Genomic DNA, 21651 nt, shown 5'->3' on the forward strand with positions numbered 1-21651 from the left:
AAATATTCAATAGCAAAACGATCATAGAATAAGAATGTCAGAAGTGTAACGGCCAACTTACACAGTGGGTCTGATGCATTCGTGGTCTTATTTGTAATTTAATGCGCAATCGCAAGTCAAATCGCATTCGATGGCTGGCGACTTGTGAGAATCACCTGCCTGATTACCGACGCCGCATGCGATGAATAAATAAATGCTTTATGCCTAGGAACGTAGCTTAAAGTTAGGTGCAGTGTGTGAATTTATTTTTCACTAGCTATTCCCGCGGTTTTACTCGTGTCCCTTGAGAACTACTGAGTGCTGAGATAAAATATAACATTTGTTATTTGGGAAAGAGTGCAGCTTTCCACCAGTGCAAGAATTTTTCAAATCGGTTCAGTAGTTTCGGAGCTTTCAGGGTACAAACAAACAAGGAAATGTTTCCTCTTTATTATATTTTAATTTGATTGCTGGACTATGGCGCGCGAGTTTATTATGAGTGACGTTTCAGTTGATACGTGTTAGAATTCCGTTGATGGTGCTGTGACGTCGAATGTTGGAGCAAGTTGGCATCTGATAATGATGGCTAGGTGTGATAGGATTGACTAGCGAAAGCATAGAAGACGAAGTATGCATGCTATAAGACAACGTGAGAAGTCAATAAGTATTGAGTTTGTAAATATGGTGCGTATAAGTTTGTGTAAATAAATAAAAATAATAGAATGTAATCAAAAACTTCCTTCATAAGTTTTCCACTCTTTAACTTAAACCGCTCCTTATTACCTTTCATCAGAATTTGAAGATGCATCGCTCGCCTGAAACAGCGCGGTAGACGCTAATGAATGATAGGGGAACGAGGGGCAAGGAGCACAAATACTCGTGTTGGTTCAAGGAGCCCGCCTCTCCCCGTGAGGGCTCTCCACATAAACAGGTAAACGCTTTTACGCTCACACCGGCCCTGAAAATGTTTCATCACTTAATTTTGACTGAAAGGAGGCTTGGATACAGTACTGGAGTCATAATTACTTCATTTTAGATACTTAACCTTAACGTACGGCTCATATCGTTGTAGACGTTTTGTGTGAACTATAAACCGCCAACCAACATAACAATGTATTTGGTAAATATACATTTGCTTGCTCGTCATTGTACTATGTATTGCCATTTGCTCAAGTAGGTTCAGAATCTCCGAGAAACCTACATAAATACATCGATTTTGTGTCGGGAAGTAAAATAATTCCGTGTACAACACTAATAAGTGTAGTTGCCTGACATTCGAAGTTCAGAAAAATTCATCTTTTACAAACTTCTGAATTTCATACTTGTGCGTTTATTCCGTACCGCTCGCTTTTTCAACACGAAAATAAACAGAAATGGTGCACTAAAGCTAACGAAACAATTTTAACAGCAAATAATAGGATGCCAGTAGCAAAATGTTTGGACAATTTGTTCGAGCTGCTCAAGCCACGCCGCCAGTGAAATCAAAGTGTGGCCGCGGGGTCCCGCTCGTTGCGAGTCCGCTCACGCGCGGGACTCTAACCTAATTACTGGGACCCGCAGACTTACTAACGAATAGACAGAATTTTCAATAAGCTGTGGTGATGTGGTTATCGGCCAGGAATACCTAGATGTGGAGTGCAACGGTCTATATAATTAGGCATGTAAAATTGAGGCAGCATTATTCAATCATAATTAAGTGCATTTTTATCATTGATTGATTTTTCTTGATTTATACTTGATAGTTTTTGTGTTTATAAAATGGGTTATCGTTATGGCCATTAATTTTACATTGGTTCAGGCATACGGATCGGGGTTCATTCTGGTTAAATAAAGAAAAACACAGACAATATAATACTTCATTATGATTTCGTTTATACGATTGCATTTGTCAATTCTAAGATTAATCCATCTGTGGCATTGTCAAAGCTCCATCCGGACAAATCTTGGCCCCCAAAAGAGGCTATTTCTCGATTGAGTGAGGGCGACACAAAGTAACTACTAACGCAGACGAACCCGCACAAATATACAGGTCCTATTTACAGTTATCAACAACTGATGTTCTTTACTCAGAGACATCTGTAAATATGAAGGAAGAGTTTCGTATTATTGGTCTGCGTCGCAAAACTACAAGATACATTTATCTTAAAATAAAAAGTGAAATTGCAATATATTTTCACTGATACTTACTTGACCTGCAAATTACAATTGTAAAAACAACTTTACCTAAACATTATTAAGGTGCAGTTTACGGATGCACATCAAATTCAATATTAATAGACACCTAATTGTATGTGCTCGCTAAATTAATGCACAAGTGGATTGCCCGTTGCTTGGATTGCTCAGTATCCGGGAAACTCCCCGGATGCATGCCCTGAGGCTCCAGACTTGGGCAGGTCCAGTGGGGATTACAAACCCATTGCAATCAACATTGTTTTCCTTTTGGTCGAACATCCAACACTTCGAATGGCTTTCGAATTCATTTGTTTTAAATACGTTCGGATAAGTCTACAGTCTTGTTTTCAATTTTTTTTTTGCGAATAGAGTCTAGCAGGGATTGTGAACCTACTTGTGACTAAATCTCAGTGGTTACGGTCCTATATTATTTTCAGCCATTTTTATTATTTTATTAGCTTTTGCAATTAGGCTTTGATTGCTTAAATACCAGTTTGTGTATCTGCGTAAATTAGCGAAAGTCTTAAAATTATATCATCGGTGTTAAATGTATGTGTTATGGACCATGTGATTAATTCGGGCATTATTTATAATGCCCGAGCATTATGAATAATGTCTAGCTTTATCGGGCCAAGTGATTAATGACTTTCTTAACTTTATTATTTATCACATTGCACGGGCATTATTATATTGCTACATGATAGTTGGGCAATATGATAATAAAGCTACATTTTATGCGGTGCGAGGGTGGTAGTTGTTCTAATAAATAAATCCTGTTACTTGCTACATATTTTATGATTATATGTTCTATTTTAATGGGAAATTATAAGTCTAGCCACAAAATTATTAATTGGACAATTGTCATCTAATTTACTAACTCGGCCTCGTTTTTCTTGATCTCATTTTTCTTGGCTCGTTTTTTTTATGGTAGAATTTAATTTGGATTCAAAACATTGTATTAAAAACTGAACTTAGTGACGAAAACGAATCGCTGCAAAACCGACTCCACGTAGTCTTGTCTGCCCTACCCCTAGAGTGCAATTCAAAACCGCGTAGGCGCGGAGGGGCGAGGCGGCCTGCGAGCTGAGGCGCAGGTAGTTGAAGCGCTCGCCGCCGCGGCTGAGGCTGGCCGGCCCTGCCGGCCAGCAAGCCGAAGCTGCGGTGGTGAGCGTGAAAACCATCTGCGACGATAAGCTCGCATGGGACCGCCGGAGCCCCGCAGCGCCGGAGCCGTGACAGAAGCCATGCTTGCTGCATGTTGCATGCTTACTTCTATGCTCTGTCAATTGATATGGGATGCGTTATATTTAGTTTATTTTAAGTTAAATGTCAATAACAATAAAAAAAATGAAATTAAATATGTTTGTATTACTTTGCCCAAAAGGTCACGGGCAATATGTATAGTGCCCGGTCAATTTGATTGTTTGAATAATTATTATTATCAAATTGCACTCTCATATTGGGCATTATTCATAATGACCGGGCATTATGTATACTGCCCAATTTATCACTTGGTCCATAACATATGCACTTTCATTTATGTACGTTTACTAAAATAAATATGATTAAGTAGAAATCACGTTTTGCTTTTATTTCAACATGTTTCGTAAGTAAGGAACTCTATTTCGCTGAAAAACTGTCATGCATAACTCTTACTTTACAAAACTATGGGCGGGTTTCACAAAAAAGGTATCCTGACCGTCTATTTATCCATAAGAAAGATTCAGAGGATGTAGGGCTTCATATATCAGTCGGGATGATCGTAAATTCTAAACGCCAGTACGTAGCACGCATTCACTCATATGTCGCTGTCATTGTGAAAAAACGGACACCTCTATGAATGACTAGTCAATTGATTTTCAGTTGTTAAGTAGATTTATGTGTTAGTAGTTTTCTATTTTGACTTTCATTAATTTTGTCATTTGCACTTCGTATATGTAAAATACTTGCACAGCCGCTTTTACTTTCGCGAGAAAACACGCGTCAGTTCATTTTGTAGATTATGCAAACACATATATGCTAGATAAATAACACCTACACATATTTTTCTTAAAATATTATAACACGAAATAGGAAAATTGAACAAGGATTCTTGACATGAATGTTTGGCCGCGCAATAAATTATACTTATCTCTGACTTTCTCACTCTTAACAAGATATTTCTAAATTAGAAGTTGAATATATTTCTACAGATAGCGCGACTAGATTATTTCTTACATTGTAGAAATTGTATTGTACTATATTATACCTATGTAATGTAGTAGTGTAGTGTATTGTAAAATGTAGTAGGTCGTACCTGCGATAAGCCTACTTGGACTTACATACATACCTTACTGTTAAAATTCATTCAAGCTATGTTATTTATTTTAATAATATCTTACCTCCTTAAACACCTTATCTTTCCCTTATTGAAACCTTTCCCTGGCTAGCTTTTTCAGTACGAAACACATACTAAATACCTATGCCAGGCACCCTAAATTATAGTGGTGCATATAAGATATACCGCCCCGTTTCAATACTGCCCAGACATTAATCTTAAGGGCACAATTAGATAAATGTCCGCTACACACTACATACATCTAGTGTGCGTTAATAAAGTATGAGTTTGTGCAATACCACAGCCCTCCATAAATATGTAAAGCGGGATGCATTATTAAACATTTTCCCTGAAGCATCACTTGGTTCTTCGTGCTTAGGCCTTATGTCTTCAGAAAAGACAGGCACATACAGCTACTTAAAACTTACGGAAGCAATCTTAAATACAAAAGAATAGAGCTTCTAATAAAACAGACTACGGACGCGTATTTTTAATCTGTGTTGGCGGATATAAGTAAGGCTTTTTGTTGACTTGAAGAAAAACTTGATGGTAAAGATGAATTGAAGTTTTGACGTGGACGCCGGACATAATATTTTGGATAGTTGCCAAAATGATAAATTGTTGTGGACTTTTTAGCTGCCTCGTATCATTGCAATGAAACCAATGGCTGATAACTTAGATTCTGTAGCGTCAACAACTTTTAACTCCTTTAAAACGTTTGTATTTTTTAATTCTTTGATCATCGGATTACTTTCTAATTTCAAGTGACTTCTGAGTCTCTGGATCCCATAATAAGTTATTTCCTAAAGAATTTCCATTATTTTTACCCCAGACAGGTGTCAGCTGAATACATCTCAATTGTTTCAGTTTATTTAAAAAACTTAACGGCTCATATAAAGGGCTGTAATGTCCGTATCCTGTCTGGTATTTATTCTGGCTGTTGGGGATTAGGAGTCGTAAATTATTTTCCTTCAGCTTGAGTTATTGCCGGTTTGGGCGACAGACCGTTGTCTCACGTCTTTAATGGGGTGACATACAATTTTAGTTGGTCTTTTTTATAAATATAAGTCTATTTAAGGTAATATAAACTCGTTTAATTAGTTTAATGACCTAGTGGAGATGGGATTAGATTCTCATTCAGGTGGAATGGAGATAACACTGAAATTTTGAGTCTTTGCACAGTTTTGTGATGAAGTTAAAAGGATTGGCTTGAAGAAGTAGCGCCATGTTGTCGGCAAAAGCGTCGCTTCTCACTAATTAAGCAGAACAAATAAGCTACTGACGGTTTAAGACTGACGTGATTATTTTCAGCTCAGTCGCAGGGGTTCACAAATTATGAAACGGAGTTTGCTTCTCTCAGGTTAGGTTTAAAAGGGTTAATAGTAAAACCTGCCTTTCAGGCACATTATTTCATTTTATTGAGGGTATTTTTAGTAGGTTAGGTAAGGTTTTGTTTAATTACATATGTGTTAAAATTCTAAAAGTTCTAAAAACATTAAAACAGCATAGCGAAATAGATAGCTTTACTTTACATAGTAACGTACAAATAAACATTTTGTATCTGGCAGCCTCTTGAAAGTTCGCAACTTGGCACGATATTTTCGCAGTTGAAAATACCTTGAAATAATATGAAACCAACAAGAATCTGTCTGCTTTACACCGCGTCGAATCTCGGCTCCAATATATCATCGTACATCTGAATTTAATGAGCAGCATTTGTTTCAACGCGAATTAAATCTCTACACAAGTTCGTCCAAGATTTTATGATCAGACAACACATGTTAGGTTTTGTTTTTTGTTAAGAGTTGTAAGTACATTATATTTGGTATAGAATTTCATATAAATTGCTGTCGAATTTATCTAGATCCCCCATCCTAGTGACGGATGACAGGGGTGATAATTAGTATGATCGTGCTATTCCGGGAGGCGGGGTGCCCTTCCTCGGTGTGAGCTAAAAATGGCTCAATCAGTCAAACTGCGCGTCTGCAGCACCCAATCACATGTTTGCTGTAGTAATTAAATTAAGAGTAGTTCTGTGATTCCACAAATATGTAGAAGTATGTATGGGAAATTATTTTAGTTTTTATCTTTGCTCGGACTATGAAGAATGTTAATGTCAAAAAACTACTCGTATCGAACTGGCTAAAAACCATTGAGATTACTTTTATTTCTATTCCATTGAAATAAGCTTCGTTTTAAATTCAACTGAGCATGAAAAGTAACGTATCGTAAATGCAATGGAAACGTTTCGCTGAAAGTCTGAAAACAATCCTTTGAGGTATCGACTTTAAGCTGGCAAAGTTGCGAGGGGACTTTGTCAAATGAATTTCCATAAATACGGCATGTAAATGTATCTACCATAGATTATGCATATGAATATAAATAAAATAAATGGGAACAAGAACATTATTTCGTAGAAACTAGGACATTATTTCTCAGAAAATGTAGAAAATTAAGAACGCGCGCTCCTCGTTTGTCTAAAAATAAAGTTGTCAAACAAATTGTTGTAATTGAACTTTAAATTCGTGCAAACTCATTGCTAGTTGACACAGCAAATTTACCTCGTTGTATGAGTTAACAGTAGAATTCGTATTTGTATTGCGTCACTACAATAGAAAATATTTGGAATACCAATAGTGGGTGTAAATTGTGCCAAAGTTATATACTCGAGAATCATAAACTGAATTTCCATTGGAAAAATATCTTCAGCACTTATAAAACTTTTGCAAACACAACCTAGACAACAAAACTGATGCAATACATTTACTTAGTTTAAAATAAATTCGAAAGCTTACTAGTGGAAAATCTCCATGGGGGTCCTATCAAGAAAAATCAAAGGGCTTACAAGACATGCAAAAAGTCGCTGTCTTGACGATCGTGTGCGTTCGGTCGCACTTTGAGTAACTCAATCCAACGCTCAAAAGGACAGCCACCTCAAATAGATGGCCCGTCGCACTTTAGATTCGAATACGTGGATCTTCTGTGAGTTATTCAATTTGTATTTGTGTAGATGTATACTTACTGGATATGGCAACTATGGCTGTTTGTTTACGATACTGTAAACTGTTTCATTGTCAAAGTCTATTGAGTAGTTGACACTAAAACTAATTTCACACCGCGTTTGAATGACTATAAAATTGATTAAAGCCCAAGCATGCAGCATGAATTCCTGGAAGCTCTCTAGTTGCGTTCGAACAACTATGCGTATCGTGCATACGCGTACAGAACTTTAATCGACCGGAATACCGGATGGTTAAGTGATGTCACATCCAGCAGTGGTATGGTGGATGCATGCATCTGCATCCCCGCGGGACGTGGTTGTGCCGGCAGGCAGGGCGGGATCGATCCGCCCCAGTCGCGTGCCGATCGCCCCGCGAGCTACACGACCGCCCGCCCGAGTCAAAAGCCTTCGCGTTTAGGCGGGAACGCGCGCGAATTCATAACAAATAAACTGTATATTAGTATCAATTCTAAATAGCCCAGTATTTATTGTAAGGACTGTAGTTTGTGATAGTATAGTATTGAGTGCGTTTTTAGTAGTTTTGTGTAGCGTGAAGTGTTTAGGGTAATTTGTGTATCAACGAATTTAGAATAGATAACGGACTCATTTGTTTTAATCGTAATTTTTGTAGTTGAATTTGATAACAATAGTTGAATTTCTATCCAGGTATGATAAGAAACCAGAGTTTTTCTATTATAAAAGCGATTGCTCGATATATTGTTTATAGTAATTAAGTAATAAAACGTTAATATCAAGTAAACAATAAATTAGAGCACCTTACGGTTAGTCCCCCAATAGGTACAAGTTTACAACTCTCGTTTATCACAGAATTGGCGAACTTCGCGAGTACTTTGTTATCTTACATTTAATTCGGAAATATTTTGTTGCAAATTGCGAGGGAGGACTGAGGTAATTTATATCTGACTTAATTCATTATTTGTAATCAATGTTCATTAGGCTGTATTATAAAATGCAATATATTTATCACACAGCTTGTGGTATAACACAAATATATTTTGAAAGTAAACAGTCTGAAAATGATGTCTGAAATGGCTCGTCATTTTTATTTATAGCATTTTCATCCATTACGTGAAATTGAACGAGCAACAACCAAATAAATTGGCGGGAATGACTGTAGTGCAACAGTTAATTACAACGTATTTTATACTTCGAATGTTTTTGATGATGGAATATGGTTTCGCTAATTGATCATTGCGATGCTCAGATTTTATATTCGTCTACAGAGTTGCTAACTATTTTATTTATTTCTTCGGTACTAAAATTAGGACTCATATTTATTACTCTAAAAATACCATTATATCCGACTTATTAGTAGAATTATCGTTTTTTACAATATGCTATACAACGCTAGGTCATGTTCGGCCTAGAAAACAACACAAAGAGATTAAAGCTTCAATTTATTTAAAAGTCACTGTCTTCAAAAGTTAATCTGAATCATAGAATATAAGCCACATATTTGACTAAGAGCTTACAGTTAAATCATAAATATAGTCAATGCGAGGTCTATGAACTGTGACTAATATTCGAGTAAGGTCAAACTTACGTTTCGTCGACAATGCGTAGGCGTTACTACGTTTTTATTTCCAAACATTAATTGTATTCACGGGACAATTTACTTGCTGTGTTCAATTTAAACTTTCATTATTTTTATGAATACATTATTCTTCGAAAAAGGTTCACACACTTTTAAAACCTTTTACTATAGAGTAGCCATGTTTTATATGTAGAAAAATGAGCCGTAATTCTACATCAAAGTCCATTAACGGATTACTGACCACTTTTGTAAGGATTTACTTTACAAATACCGCGATGGTCGTAAAAGTGTGGCCAACATTGGTGATAAAATATTGGCACAAATATTGGGGCCATTGAGTTGGTAAATTGCAATAAAGTGTAGATGCGTGAATGGGTCGCGATGAGTTGCAAGCTCATCATTATGTCCCATTTTACTTTGAGCTGTTTACGTGGGAAGAGAGGCAGCTGATATATTTTTATCAGTCCTACTAAGTCCTGGGAAAAGGAATGTGTCTAGTAGAATTAGTTTGTGTTATAGATAGAACATTCGTGTGCCTAATAGCTTAGAGGGTCCGTTTGTTGAAACCGATAATGCATTTATGGTGTACGGGTGGTCAATACTTTCTAAGCACGTTAGGGACAAACTTACATGTTCATAATTTATTGCAAAAAAACGTTTTCGATTTGGAATACGTTAGCTAATAATTCGTTCCTGATATGTTTCAAATCGTCTCTTTTCCTCCAGGGATTAATCCATAGAGCTTTAACAAACATACTTTAGGTATAATCGCGTCATTATAACTACGTAATCTCATCAAAATGCTTTATAATTGGATTCAAGATTGTTTTGGCATAAAATTGATATAGGTAGGGTATGGTCCCCAATTCCCAAAATTAATGTAAATCCTAAGCGATGTACGCATGTCGTGTAAGGTTCCATCAGGCACTTGTCACGAGGGATTAGTGCCCGCACAGCGTCTCGTCTGCAACCGGCCTAATCCGCACGCACGCAACCCGCACCGAGTTACAGTAGCCCTTAATATTGTTTATTTATTTAATTAAAGTTACCGTGACTAGCAAGCTATTGTAATCGTATAAATCGTATATAGTTAAAATTATTAAGATAACTTGAATTATTTACAAACATTTCGTCGTCAAAACAGAATTTCAAGAGCCAATGAACCGTTCAAAAAGCTTCAAATTAAAAATCGATTTAACAACCATGTTCGGACAGATATCACGGAAATATGTTTACGGTGCAATTCCAAAAATCACCTTTGATGTCCTTTAAACATTTGAATTAAAAATACTCCTGAAACGTGTTCTAGGAAAAACGTTTGAATATAAACAAGAAGCGGATGCGAGACGCCATCTAGTTCCGGACAAGTGAAAGGGACGACTCATTAGTCGCGTACATGGAGAACAAAATTACTAGCGGAGATGACATCTCCTAAGAAAGTAATGCGCCAAAACGCGGGTGTTAAAGGAACTATACTTGGTCCGGCCTTACACGCCTTCGAACCCGCCTATTATTTTCAAAATAAAATTACCAATCGATCAAGACCAATTTAAAATAAATTGTTTTTAATTATTTATTGGTCTCGTTAGTTCTATTAACTGATCACACCTACCGGTCGTTGCTTGACCTACAAGAAGGCGTCTGACCTACCTTTCATATGCCATCTCTACTATCTTTCCGTCCTTCGTGGTCGCGTAGTATTTAGAATACGTCTGATACCGCTCCAATGACCTTTTGAACGCCATTGTACCGTGTGTGGTATGCATGTGTCGGGATTAACGAGTTGAGTGCGGAGGTAGAATACTGCGAGCTGTACGATGGGGGCGAAAAGTGCTTTAGTGTGTGGAATGCTGGCCTGTTAGGGTTGAAGCGATAGGGTTGAGGCAACCTAGTCTATTATAGCTAGTTTATTTTGTACTCAATTAACGAAAGAAGTAATAGAGGTTTAAAGGCATTGATTACTTAACGATAATGAATGCCTGACATAAACTGCATAATCCTTCTAAAACAATATTCCACCTTTCAATTTGCTCGTTAGTCAACTTCAAAAAGGGTGTTAAAATCTCATCTAAAATCTGATACACCCACCGCACAGACAAGGCTTTGCTAACTTATCCCCTTGTTCGTAGTAAATAATTATATAATTGGCCAACGGCCACCGCGTCCGGCAAAGGGCAGCCATTTGCATTTTAATCACGTGTTGATTTGAAGTAATGCCTCTACGTGAGCGCATATATTACACGCTTACATGTGTGAACGAATGGCTTTGCACCTAGCGCCGTCTGATGTAATCATTGCATAGATTACTGATGAGCTTTACGTGTCTGGCGCCAGGATTTGAAGTGAAAATGATCTTGTGTTTGTTCACAACAACAAAATCAAGTACAGCTACCAGATAAGTTTAAGTAGGTACTTTAGATATTATTTTTTTACATTTACGCCATCAGCTTATCTCTCTAAAGCTGAACTTTAATATAGCGGCTTTCTATTTCACAGTAGTTGCACCTCTGCCTACTCCTTCACCGAACCCTAGCATAATATTACCTACATTTGTGTTCTTAATAAATATTCATATCTTTAAATAGTTCCCAACATAATCGTTCATAAATCACGCTCATCCTACTTACCTAGTGCAAGAACAATATTTCATAAATGTCAGGGGACGGACTAAGGACCGGGACACATGGACTTCTTGCTTCCATTTTTGAGACCAAATTTTCGAGGACCAAAGTGTCTGCTATCAGTTTTTGGGCAGACAAATTGGCAGCAGGAAACTTTGACGTTGAATTTGACATTAGTTTGTGAACGACAGAATGGCAGGACGGTAGCCATTGTCAGTCCAAACTGTCGGCCCCGCAATTAGGTTCACGTGCTATACGGCTTATTGAATGTTCTAATATTCAATAGTGTTGATTATACTGCAGGTAATCCCGACAATGGTAATAATTGGTCATTATTTGTATTATGATGATGCAACAGTAGATATATATATATAATGACATGGTGCTTATTAATGTCTTATTATGGAGAAATGTAATTTTCGTAAACATTAAATCTGAGTTAGCTCTTACTGTTCATTTTATAGAAGAGGTCAAAACTAGGTTCATTGTTACATAATTGTTTAGGTAAAACAATCAAATTGTCAGCATAGACTCATCATCACGATGATAATAGGCAACCCCCGGCCACGACAACTTTCCATTAACATTTTGGTCTTCCGTTTCAAAACATTCGTCTACATTGTATTTCCAACCTTGTAGAGAGAATCTAAAGCTTCTCGTGTGTTCTCACTTTACCTTGGCGCGAGTTCTGGCCGCGACATGTCCCTGGGGTTACGTGAAACTTAATTTGGTTTTACTTGAGGCGACGACTTAATTAAGTCGGCCGACGCGTGCCTCATGTGGTGATAACTTTACTTACTATGTATATTTTGTGGAAACCCCTAGTTAGAGTCTAGAGAGTTATTAGAAGTAGCTTTTAATAGAGAAGGTATTGAACGAAATAAAAAGCTCTTTTACAGCGTTATTTTTTTCTACATTCACGGGAAATATGATGCATATCAAGTGCAGCTTTTGAAGCCAGAATTCCAATAAATTACACATTCAACACAAATTCCGATGCAGACCGCTCACCGGTGATGTTAACACATGATTGGAGCAAAGTAATTGGTTTATACCACGTTACACATAATTCAGTGAAGCTCAGCCGCCCGTGAAATAGATCGTAACAAATCTTCAGCGACGTTCCACAATTTCCGAGTATTTCCGAATACAATAAGATAGTGTTAAAAATAAACATACGGGTAGATTGTCAAGTTCGCGCGAAGCACATGGGGAGCCGTCTATTTCTGATTCCGTGGCGCAGTAGTTGTAGCCTCGCCATTATTTCTATTTATTTTGTTGACAACTACCGAACGTATGGTACATACATTATGTCGGCCATTGAACTGTCGGCTTAGACATCGGAAATAACTTACTAGTATCTTAATGATTCTTAAGTATGAGAATAGGATCAAGGTATTTTATGATATTTGGAGTGTCCTGTCTTATCTTGATGATCCTTTACAGTTGTACATCGTATAGTTACTGTTAATGTGTAGTGACTGTTCGTAGCCGCAAGTAGCATGTCGCAGTTAGTGTAAGGTTTCGAGCTTAAGGGCCACACTAGTAGTAAAAAGTGATTAGCCTATAAGTGCCCACAAAGGGCTAAATCTAACATTACATATAAATAATGCATGGTTATTAAGTCAGGCAGGTAGCGATTTAAACATCCAGATGTGGGCAGATCTAGACACACGGCAGTGTGTCCGCCAAGTTCGAGCAAAAAAAGCGACACACCGGCCGTGGGTTATATTACACGAACCATTTCGGGCCAAATTCGACCCCCCTATAACTCAAAATCTATTTTATTTACGCATATCAAATTTCTAGTATCTGTTGAGACCCCCTCACTTATCTAAAATACAAAATTTCATTAATATACCTATTGTAGGTCTTGAGATATTGCCGTCAGAAAATCGCTATTTTTACTATACACTCACTGACTGACTGACTGACTGACTCACTCATCAAAAACCTAGACCACTTCCAATGGTCGTATTGACTTGAAATTTGGCATGGAGGTAGGTCTTTATGTCAAGGTAAAGGGAAAAATCAGAAAATGGCCAAGTGTGAGTCGGTTTCAAAATAATGAAGGTGTTTTATACCCAGTGTAAATGTATACCCCTAAGGAACTAAAACGAACTAAATTTATCTATATTTATATAATATATCTTTGAATGGTCGTACCGATCTGAAATTCGTTACAAAGGATTGTATTTAGTCAAAGTAAAGTAAAAATCTGAAAACGGCCAAGTGTGAATCACTTTCGAAAATAACAAATGTGTAACTTTGATCCACGAACATAATATATGATAACATGTCATGTCAGTCAGTTGGTAAATCTAGTCCATTTAGTTAATCTAGTTCATTTCTTTGTAAGAAACATAGTGCATATTAAAAAATCTGAAAAATAGTATAAATGAGACATTTCTTTAACTAACTTTATCATAAGAAAAAAATAAAATAAACAACCTTACAAAAATAAATGAAATCCCACCCAAAACAAAAATGTGAAAGACTGCCAAGTTCGATAATATGGGAATGCTTCGCCTATAAAAGAAGTGAGATCTGAATAAGTACCAAGTTCCATACACATACCTCAGTTAAAAATAGTTACTTTTTAATGATGTTACTTGGCAAGTTTTAATAGAAAATTAAATACTTGATTCATTGTGTTTAGTAGGTTTATAACAAGGAGTGTGAAAACTTGCCAAGTGACATCATTAAAAAGTAACTATTTTTAACTGAGGTATGTGTATGGAACTTGGTACTTATTCAGATCTCACTTCTTTTATAGGCGAAGCATTCCCATATTATCGAACTTGGCAGTCTTTCACATTTTTGTTTTGGGTGAGTAATACTATACGTTACTAGGCTGAGAATAGTGTCAGGAATTCGTAGTTTGCTATGTTACTATAATCGACTAAATCTCCAGTAACGCCGAACAAGCCATTTGCCAAAATAACTAGTCAATCTTTTTGCCACAACATAAAGTTGCAGAATAAACTGACATTGCAAGGCTACAGCATCAAATAAAAACGCAAGGGTTAATACAACATCTTGAGTTTTGGAGTAAATATAACGTTTTTATGAGCGGTGTACCGGCGGGTCAAGTGCGACCCCTCGTGTGTCATCCCGAATTCGTCATGTCATCGAAATGTAATAACTCCCCCTTGGAGCGGAGCCGAATCGGAAAGCTATTTACAAAGAAACTGGGGACATTCGGGGAAGGGGACGTTTTCTTGTGGAAACTAAGAAATCGGGGATACTACTGATCGAATGTTGTCTCAGAGTAGAGAGGTTTTTTTTGTAAGATAAACTTGCGTCTTTCATTTGGAATTAGTAATAATTTATGAGTCACTGTTTGTTTTGTTTGTCTAGCTTTTTCGTAGTCATAAATGATGAAGTCTTACTGAGTGAATAATTTAGAATCCATCAAAAGCTAAGCAAAATTAAGCGCAGTCACTGAAAGAAAGTAGCCAAAGATATAAGTTGAGACCATATCCGTTTCAAACCATACATGCTCTGTTCAATCAAAAACAATGAAAGCTATACCGCGATAAAACATTATAATCAAGCGATACCAACGTTTCAAACCTTAAAGACTTCCATAAAATCTATTAAATAAAAAAGAAAATCTCGCTAAGTTAACGGTAATGATCGTTCAGTAACGTGTGGAGGTAACAGCGACAATAACACGGCGGGTCGGCCGGTCGGCTTATAGGCGATTGACCGCCTGTCCCGATACAGATAATCGGAGTCACGACTCCTGGTAACCCACCGATATAGGATATACACTCAGGGACAATGGAAGCGGGTCAGTTTCGAAAAATGACATAAAAGATTCGATTTTTGTTACTGTTCTGAAGCGAAACTACATTTCTTAGGAAATGTCTCCCTCCCAACTTCCAATTTCCAAACGACATGTGCCCTTTTAACATAGTTCTTATTTAGGCAGACTTTATTTATTACTTTACTACATACATTTTGTAACGTATTTAATTCTCTCATAAAATATAGGTCTAAAAATTTTGGAAGTTTAAAATGTCTGTCTGTAGCATTGTGCCTTTCAAAAATGCGTACCTATTGAAACATTATACTCTGCCTCCAATTTATTGGCGTCAAGTGTAAACCTTCGTCCGGCCTACTCCCGTTATGGTCAGACTAAATGCATCTGATGTTAAGATTGTAACAATTTAGAAGATCACCGTACTATGTAGGTGATATGGAAGTTAATGCAACTTTGTAGTGGTCTCGATACTGCAGGCGTTAGATTCAATTCCCGCGATAGGTCAAATTGGTTCAAAGTGTTTAGGAAAATGTTAAAATTATTCGGATTTTGAATACACGATACATTATGTATCTAAATATAAAGAGAGTATTTTAACATACAATAAAGTGATACAGTAATAAGTAAATTTTCTGAACGAAATCCTATGTTTAGCGAAAAAAGTAACATTATACTTAAACGAATTAATTCAGAAACCCCCAAATGATTCGTCCTCATCAATAATTCACAAGTCCTTTACGTGTTATAAGTTTAACATAAAAAGTGTTTATAGCTCATAAACTTATACTGCTTAACATTTATGAATGATATTAATTGAAAACGAAATCTTATAGATATTTCTGTCTGCTTTCATAGCGTCATTTCAATCTCAACTTTTATGTCAATTTAATGTGTTCACGTAGTGTTTATGTAAAAACATAAATGATTAATATGATCTGACACATGTTAATAGGCATTTAGTTAATTCGATTTCTAAACGGTTTCTAAATAACATGAAATTTTCAATGTTACTATCACTGTAAAAGTTAATAATATTATTCGACTATACATTACCATTATAGCTAAAACAAATCTGCATATTTTCTAGGTAAAATTTTCCTTGCAAAATTACCTATGTAGTGCAGAAACAATACAAAGTAGGTAATAACTGCAGACACAGAACTTTGAAGTTATGGGTACCTATTCATGTGTTTTAAACCCAATACCCCTCATTTAAACACAAACAGCTCCATAGAAACTAGCTTTCTGTTTTCTTAACATTAGAATTAGTGTGAAAATAATATGAATTTACATTTCACTCAAAGCATGTCAGTTTGATTGCCGTGAAGTGCGGTGCGTGCTCACAAAACAAGAGAGGGTTACGTGTCGTGTTTTACTTTCACTACGATTGTTGTTCCACCACCGTTCCTTTGTTTAGGAACTTTAGGAAATTATACAACCGTAAATAAAGCAGGAAATTAATCAATTGTGCCACATTCGTGTCATTACGAGTTTCTGTTCGAAATTCCCGCTTTTGATAAAATTAATTTGACTTCCGAATTTGCCCAGAAATATCAACGAAAAAGCTTTTTACAGGGCATTTTAAAAACCCTACTGAAGACTTTAAATTTAAGTTTGTTTAATCAGTGCAAGGGATTTCAAGCTTTATGTTTAAAGCAATAAGTGTGAAATCAAGTGCACAATAATTTGCGATAAGGCTAGGGCGGCAATGTTTACCCACGCACGCGATCGATAGGCCGTAGAAACCTCCGCGTGAAAATTGCAACCCGTCGCCGAACGACACCGCTGTCTAATAGAATTACTGGAAACGAGATCAAACGGAATTAGTTATTTTTTCGGTGGAATATTGAGTAACGCTTTTAAGGGAGGATTTCGTCAATATTTTTTGTAAAACTGAAGTTGTAGACTTGTACCTATAGAAGATTTATATCTGTGTAGTAAGTACCTTCAATACTTGTGTGAAAATGTCTCAATAGATTATGATTATAGGAACATAAACATAATACAAAATAATGACCCCAACAATCCAACCCTCTTCCAATTATCTATCGATCAGTATATTTCCACAATCTCTCCAATTTGTACTCATTATGTGACGAATTGATATCATTCGCAGATTCGTGAAGTAGATGTTATGTCTTATCTAGTAAATGTTAGGGTTTGCTCCACCAGGTGGGGATCCGTATAGTTTGCGAATACCTCCCGCCTATCTTGCCAACTCGAGGGGACGCCGTAGATTTATTCTGCTCGGTTTATTTTACCTTGATGTTTATTTTTTTTGCGAGTTGGATATGAATCAGAGTAGGTAATAGTAATGAAAATCGAGTAATCGCTATCGAAATTAGACTTCAATTTGTTGTGCTTAGTGTCCATTTTGAAATTAGTGATACAGATATTTGAATGACTATAGAAATAGAAAAGTAATGAATACAGAACTGCGTGGCATGATATGGCAAGAAAATACATGGAACGAAGATTCTCGAAAACTCATCGAACAACCATTCCATCCAGCTTTAAAGTCCCTGAGCCGTACGAATTCTACAATAAAGCCACACCATTTGTGCAAAGAACACTACTGTTCGTCGCTGATGAGAATTCGGGACCGAAACCGAGTGGCAGTGCTAACACAATTGATAGCGACATTCAAGATGCGCCAGCCGCGGAAACAGCCGCATCTACTTCTAAATCGGGCGAGGACAGAGAAAAATCGCCCAAGAAGAGCTCATTTTTCTTCTCCCCTTCGAAAAGTTGCAAAACTCACGGACGCAGCTTTTTCCGGCTTCAGACGAGCCCCAAGAAGTCGAAGGCGGAGACAAGCGACGTAGTTACCGGTGCTAGAGCATCTCCAGCGCCGCCGGGAGCCGCAGGAGGCGCGGGGGGCGCGGGAGGACTCATCAGCTACGCTCCAGGGTGGTCATTGAAAGGCGAACACCTCATGAAGTGGCAGGAGTCTGGGAAAACCACAATAGAGGTAAAAATAACAATATTTACAATAAACTTTATTTTTATGCAATCAAAAATTACCAACAGCAGGAGCAAATATTTTTCTTTCAATGGAATTTTAAATATCGATAAGTCTTAACTTTTCGTGTAGTTTTAACATCTTTAGGAAGTAAGCTGTTGTAAAAAGAACAGCCACCCGGTTGGGGTCGATGAGGGGAGGTTGTTTTTGAGAAGAAAATGAAAATTTCAATCTAAACGCGCCCTCAGGTGACGGCGCCAAGGGAAAGCGCACGGCGAAGAAACTTTTAAAATCGAATAAATTCACAACAGTATTCTTATTTAAATCAACTGAAATGTGTGAAAACTTTGTGCGAGATAATGTTCTAAAGTTGGGAAAAGCTTTTCAAAAAGGTTGATTTTATATTAAAATAACTATTTCCCAATGACATGGCGTTGTTTTCCGTACCAAGATATTTCCGTCAAACAAACACAAAAATCATAACAAACGATTTTCGATGGCTAATTTAGCATGGCGACAAATATTGCCAGATTCGTTCCGTCGTTTTGGCCACAATAATAATATCAGACGCATTAGTCGGTTCGCCACCCCCGTCTTTGCTAACATTTTTCCTATTCTCCCGCCAGCCGGAAAAGTGGGGAGAGATGAACACGCTGATAGCCTTTTATATCAATGTAATGCGAGTATAATTTTCCTTTTTAGTGACAACATTAGGAAAATGTCGCAGGTAGATAGTTACTTGGGTGTTATTGGATCGTTTGTCTTATCGGCTTAGTGCAGGGGAATATAAGGATAAGATTTTTTGCAACAAATATTCTATCACTTTGTTTTAATACCATCATAATCTTCAATACATCCAAACACGCAAAAAATTAATCACAAAACAGAGTTAAACGACCTCCACCATCAACAAAGCGTTCACGTACAAATCTAATTTGCCGTTAACAAAAGTAGCCCGACCTGTGCATCTGACAATAGAGTCTCCAGTCAGTGAGGTTCATTAGTACCAACCGAGGGTCCCCCCCACCCCTGAATATGTATGAGGAATCGAACCCGATGTCACGAGCCGTCATTATGATAGGGCTCATATCACGCTGCATGTTAATTATTCCCGCTTATTAAATGTAGAAGGGTGATGTAATGAAAATCTTGAGGGTAACTTTGATTGGGTTTTGATTTAGTGGGTCAAAGTTTTAAGGTGATGTGATCTGTCAATCACACCAAAGCTGACTCCAAAAACTTTTACATATGATCTCGTGCCCTTTTGAAATCACTTACACTCAATAAATATACCTCACTCCCATCTGTAAATATATCAACAAACACATACTTACGTCTTATTTTCCCTCTCTCCCCAATAATATTTCTCTATTATTCCCGTTTATTAGTGCGGTTATCTCCCACGAAGTAGGAAACAATAACGTTTACTTATATAGAGTAATCAGTACCCCAATTGGCGATTTTGTTTGCCTTCCCAAAGAGTGCATCAGTAATGCACCCTCCTGAAGCAGCTATTTGTTTTGTGAAGTGCTACGAATGATGTATGTGTAATAACGGAAATTGTATGTGAATTTAGATTTATTGCTACCGATTACTTATGCGTTACTAAAGATATATGGCGTAGTTCAGCACATTTTTTCTCCTGTAGAAAAAAAAAATGTACTAAAGGTAAATATATTGAAAAACTACAGTCGTTATGTTGAAATAGGTACTTATTTATGATGAAGTACTTCTAGGTAAAAAACAACATAATTTGGCAAATGGCTTTTAGAAAAAAGACAACCGTGATAAATGACAATTTTAATATCACAGGAAAAAACATCGAATAAGGACAACCTGAAAGTCACTCAAAGAACATCGATACTTCGAAAGAAACGTTCCCGACGGAATTGATATCGAGAGGTTCTGTAATCGCTATTGACAGCTCCATTCACAAGCCGCGGAGCTCAGACCCCGACTCACTGAATATTTCACTGAGTGACTTATTAGCTAGCTAATTATACAAAGGAAGTAGTTAGGGAGTAGCGGAAAGACGAGGGGATCTTACCGCTCTTAAACATTCCACGCCCTACGAAGTTGATGCGTTTTTGTTTCATATTTTATGTTGCCCGTGAGTTTTTGATTGAATAGGGAAATTAATACAGGACATTTTTGGTATTTTATTTCAATAAGGCGTTAATTTTAATAGCAATTACGACACGTGCCGGTCGCAGATAATATCTGCTTTATGCACCTGTACATTTTGACAATTTAATTCCATGACAGTTCACTTTTTAAATCACTGTCACGGCTTTTTTATATCGCTACTTTAATGTAACAATGCGTTTAGATTAGAATATGATATATGTATGCACGTTCGGCTTTAGTATGTAAAATAGCGGCGCATGTATTGTCCATTTATTTGGTCAGAATAATAGTACGTTATGACCCGGAGCGATAGTGTTTTGTTTTCTTATTGTTGATTGAATAACAATGAAGTGCCTATCCAGTGATGAGAATTATTATGTTGGTACGTGTTGGCGTTCGAAAGTACGTAAGACGTGTGAAATTAGTTATAAATCACACGATTCCTGGACCCGGGATGAATCATGAACGCGCCGTTGTAGGAAACTGTGGGATCAGTCAAGTGGGTGGGAAATTATATGGTTATTAGCATTTTGTTGTGTGAGAACAGACCACACACTTATTGACAATGGATGACTGGATTGTAGTTGAATCATTTGTTTGTTGTACTTTTCCGAATGACAGCATTTTGTTATTATATGCATTTTATTAAAAGGTAAGGTCAATCGAAGACTGTGAGAGCTAATATTGCAATTAAAGGTGACGGATATGTTAATTGCTAACCAAAATTATAAACTGAATATCGGAATGTCTGGTTATTTCTTAAAATCCTGTACAGAAATGCTAGTTAGTCAAATTGGTACTAAGACTTAAATGAATGAGATTGCTGAGTAAGTCTGAACTGAACTTCAAGCTAATTAATGTAGTTCGATTTGCAATTGAGATTCTGTAAAGGAAACGCAAATAAAATGGAATTATTTTATGAATGGAAATATACGAGACTTACGTTACATAGCATGGAATAAAAACCTTATTGCAAATACAAATGCTGTTATTATTTATTAATGAATGTCACTACGCTACTAAGCAATGTATCTATAAAAACGTTACGGTTTGCGGTAACGAATGTTTTTGTGGTCACTGGCGCCTTAGAATCGAACAAAAATAAGTAAGTACGTTATATTTATTAAAATAAATAATTCTTATAATTT

The 21651-nt window shown here is 36.8% G+C and overlaps 1 protein-coding gene across 10 annotated transcripts in view; it reads left to right on the forward strand.

Moving 5' to 3' along the window:
* The window catches only part of Sick (sickie), a 185294-nt gene that overhangs the window by 43439 nt on the left and 120204 nt on the right, over window positions 1-21651 (forward strand). Inside the window, exon 1 of one of the 10 annotated variants that reach the window (XM_064034573.1) lies at window positions 17849-18385. The exons of the other annotated variants lie outside the window; for them this stretch is intronic. Coding sequence (XP_063890643.1) covers window positions 17864-18385 — 522 coding nt within the window. The 5' untranslated portion in view covers window positions 17849-17863. Of the gene's footprint in view, window positions 1-17848; window positions 18386-21651 lie in introns of those variants that run through there. 10 annotated transcript variants of the gene reach the window in all.

The sequence above is a fragment of the Helicoverpa armigera genome, chromosome 5, assembly GCF_030705265.1.
Source record: "Helicoverpa armigera isolate CAAS_96S chromosome 5, ASM3070526v1, whole genome shotgun sequence".
NCBI classification, from domain to species: domain Eukaryota; kingdom Metazoa; phylum Arthropoda; class Insecta; order Lepidoptera; family Noctuidae; genus Helicoverpa; species Helicoverpa armigera.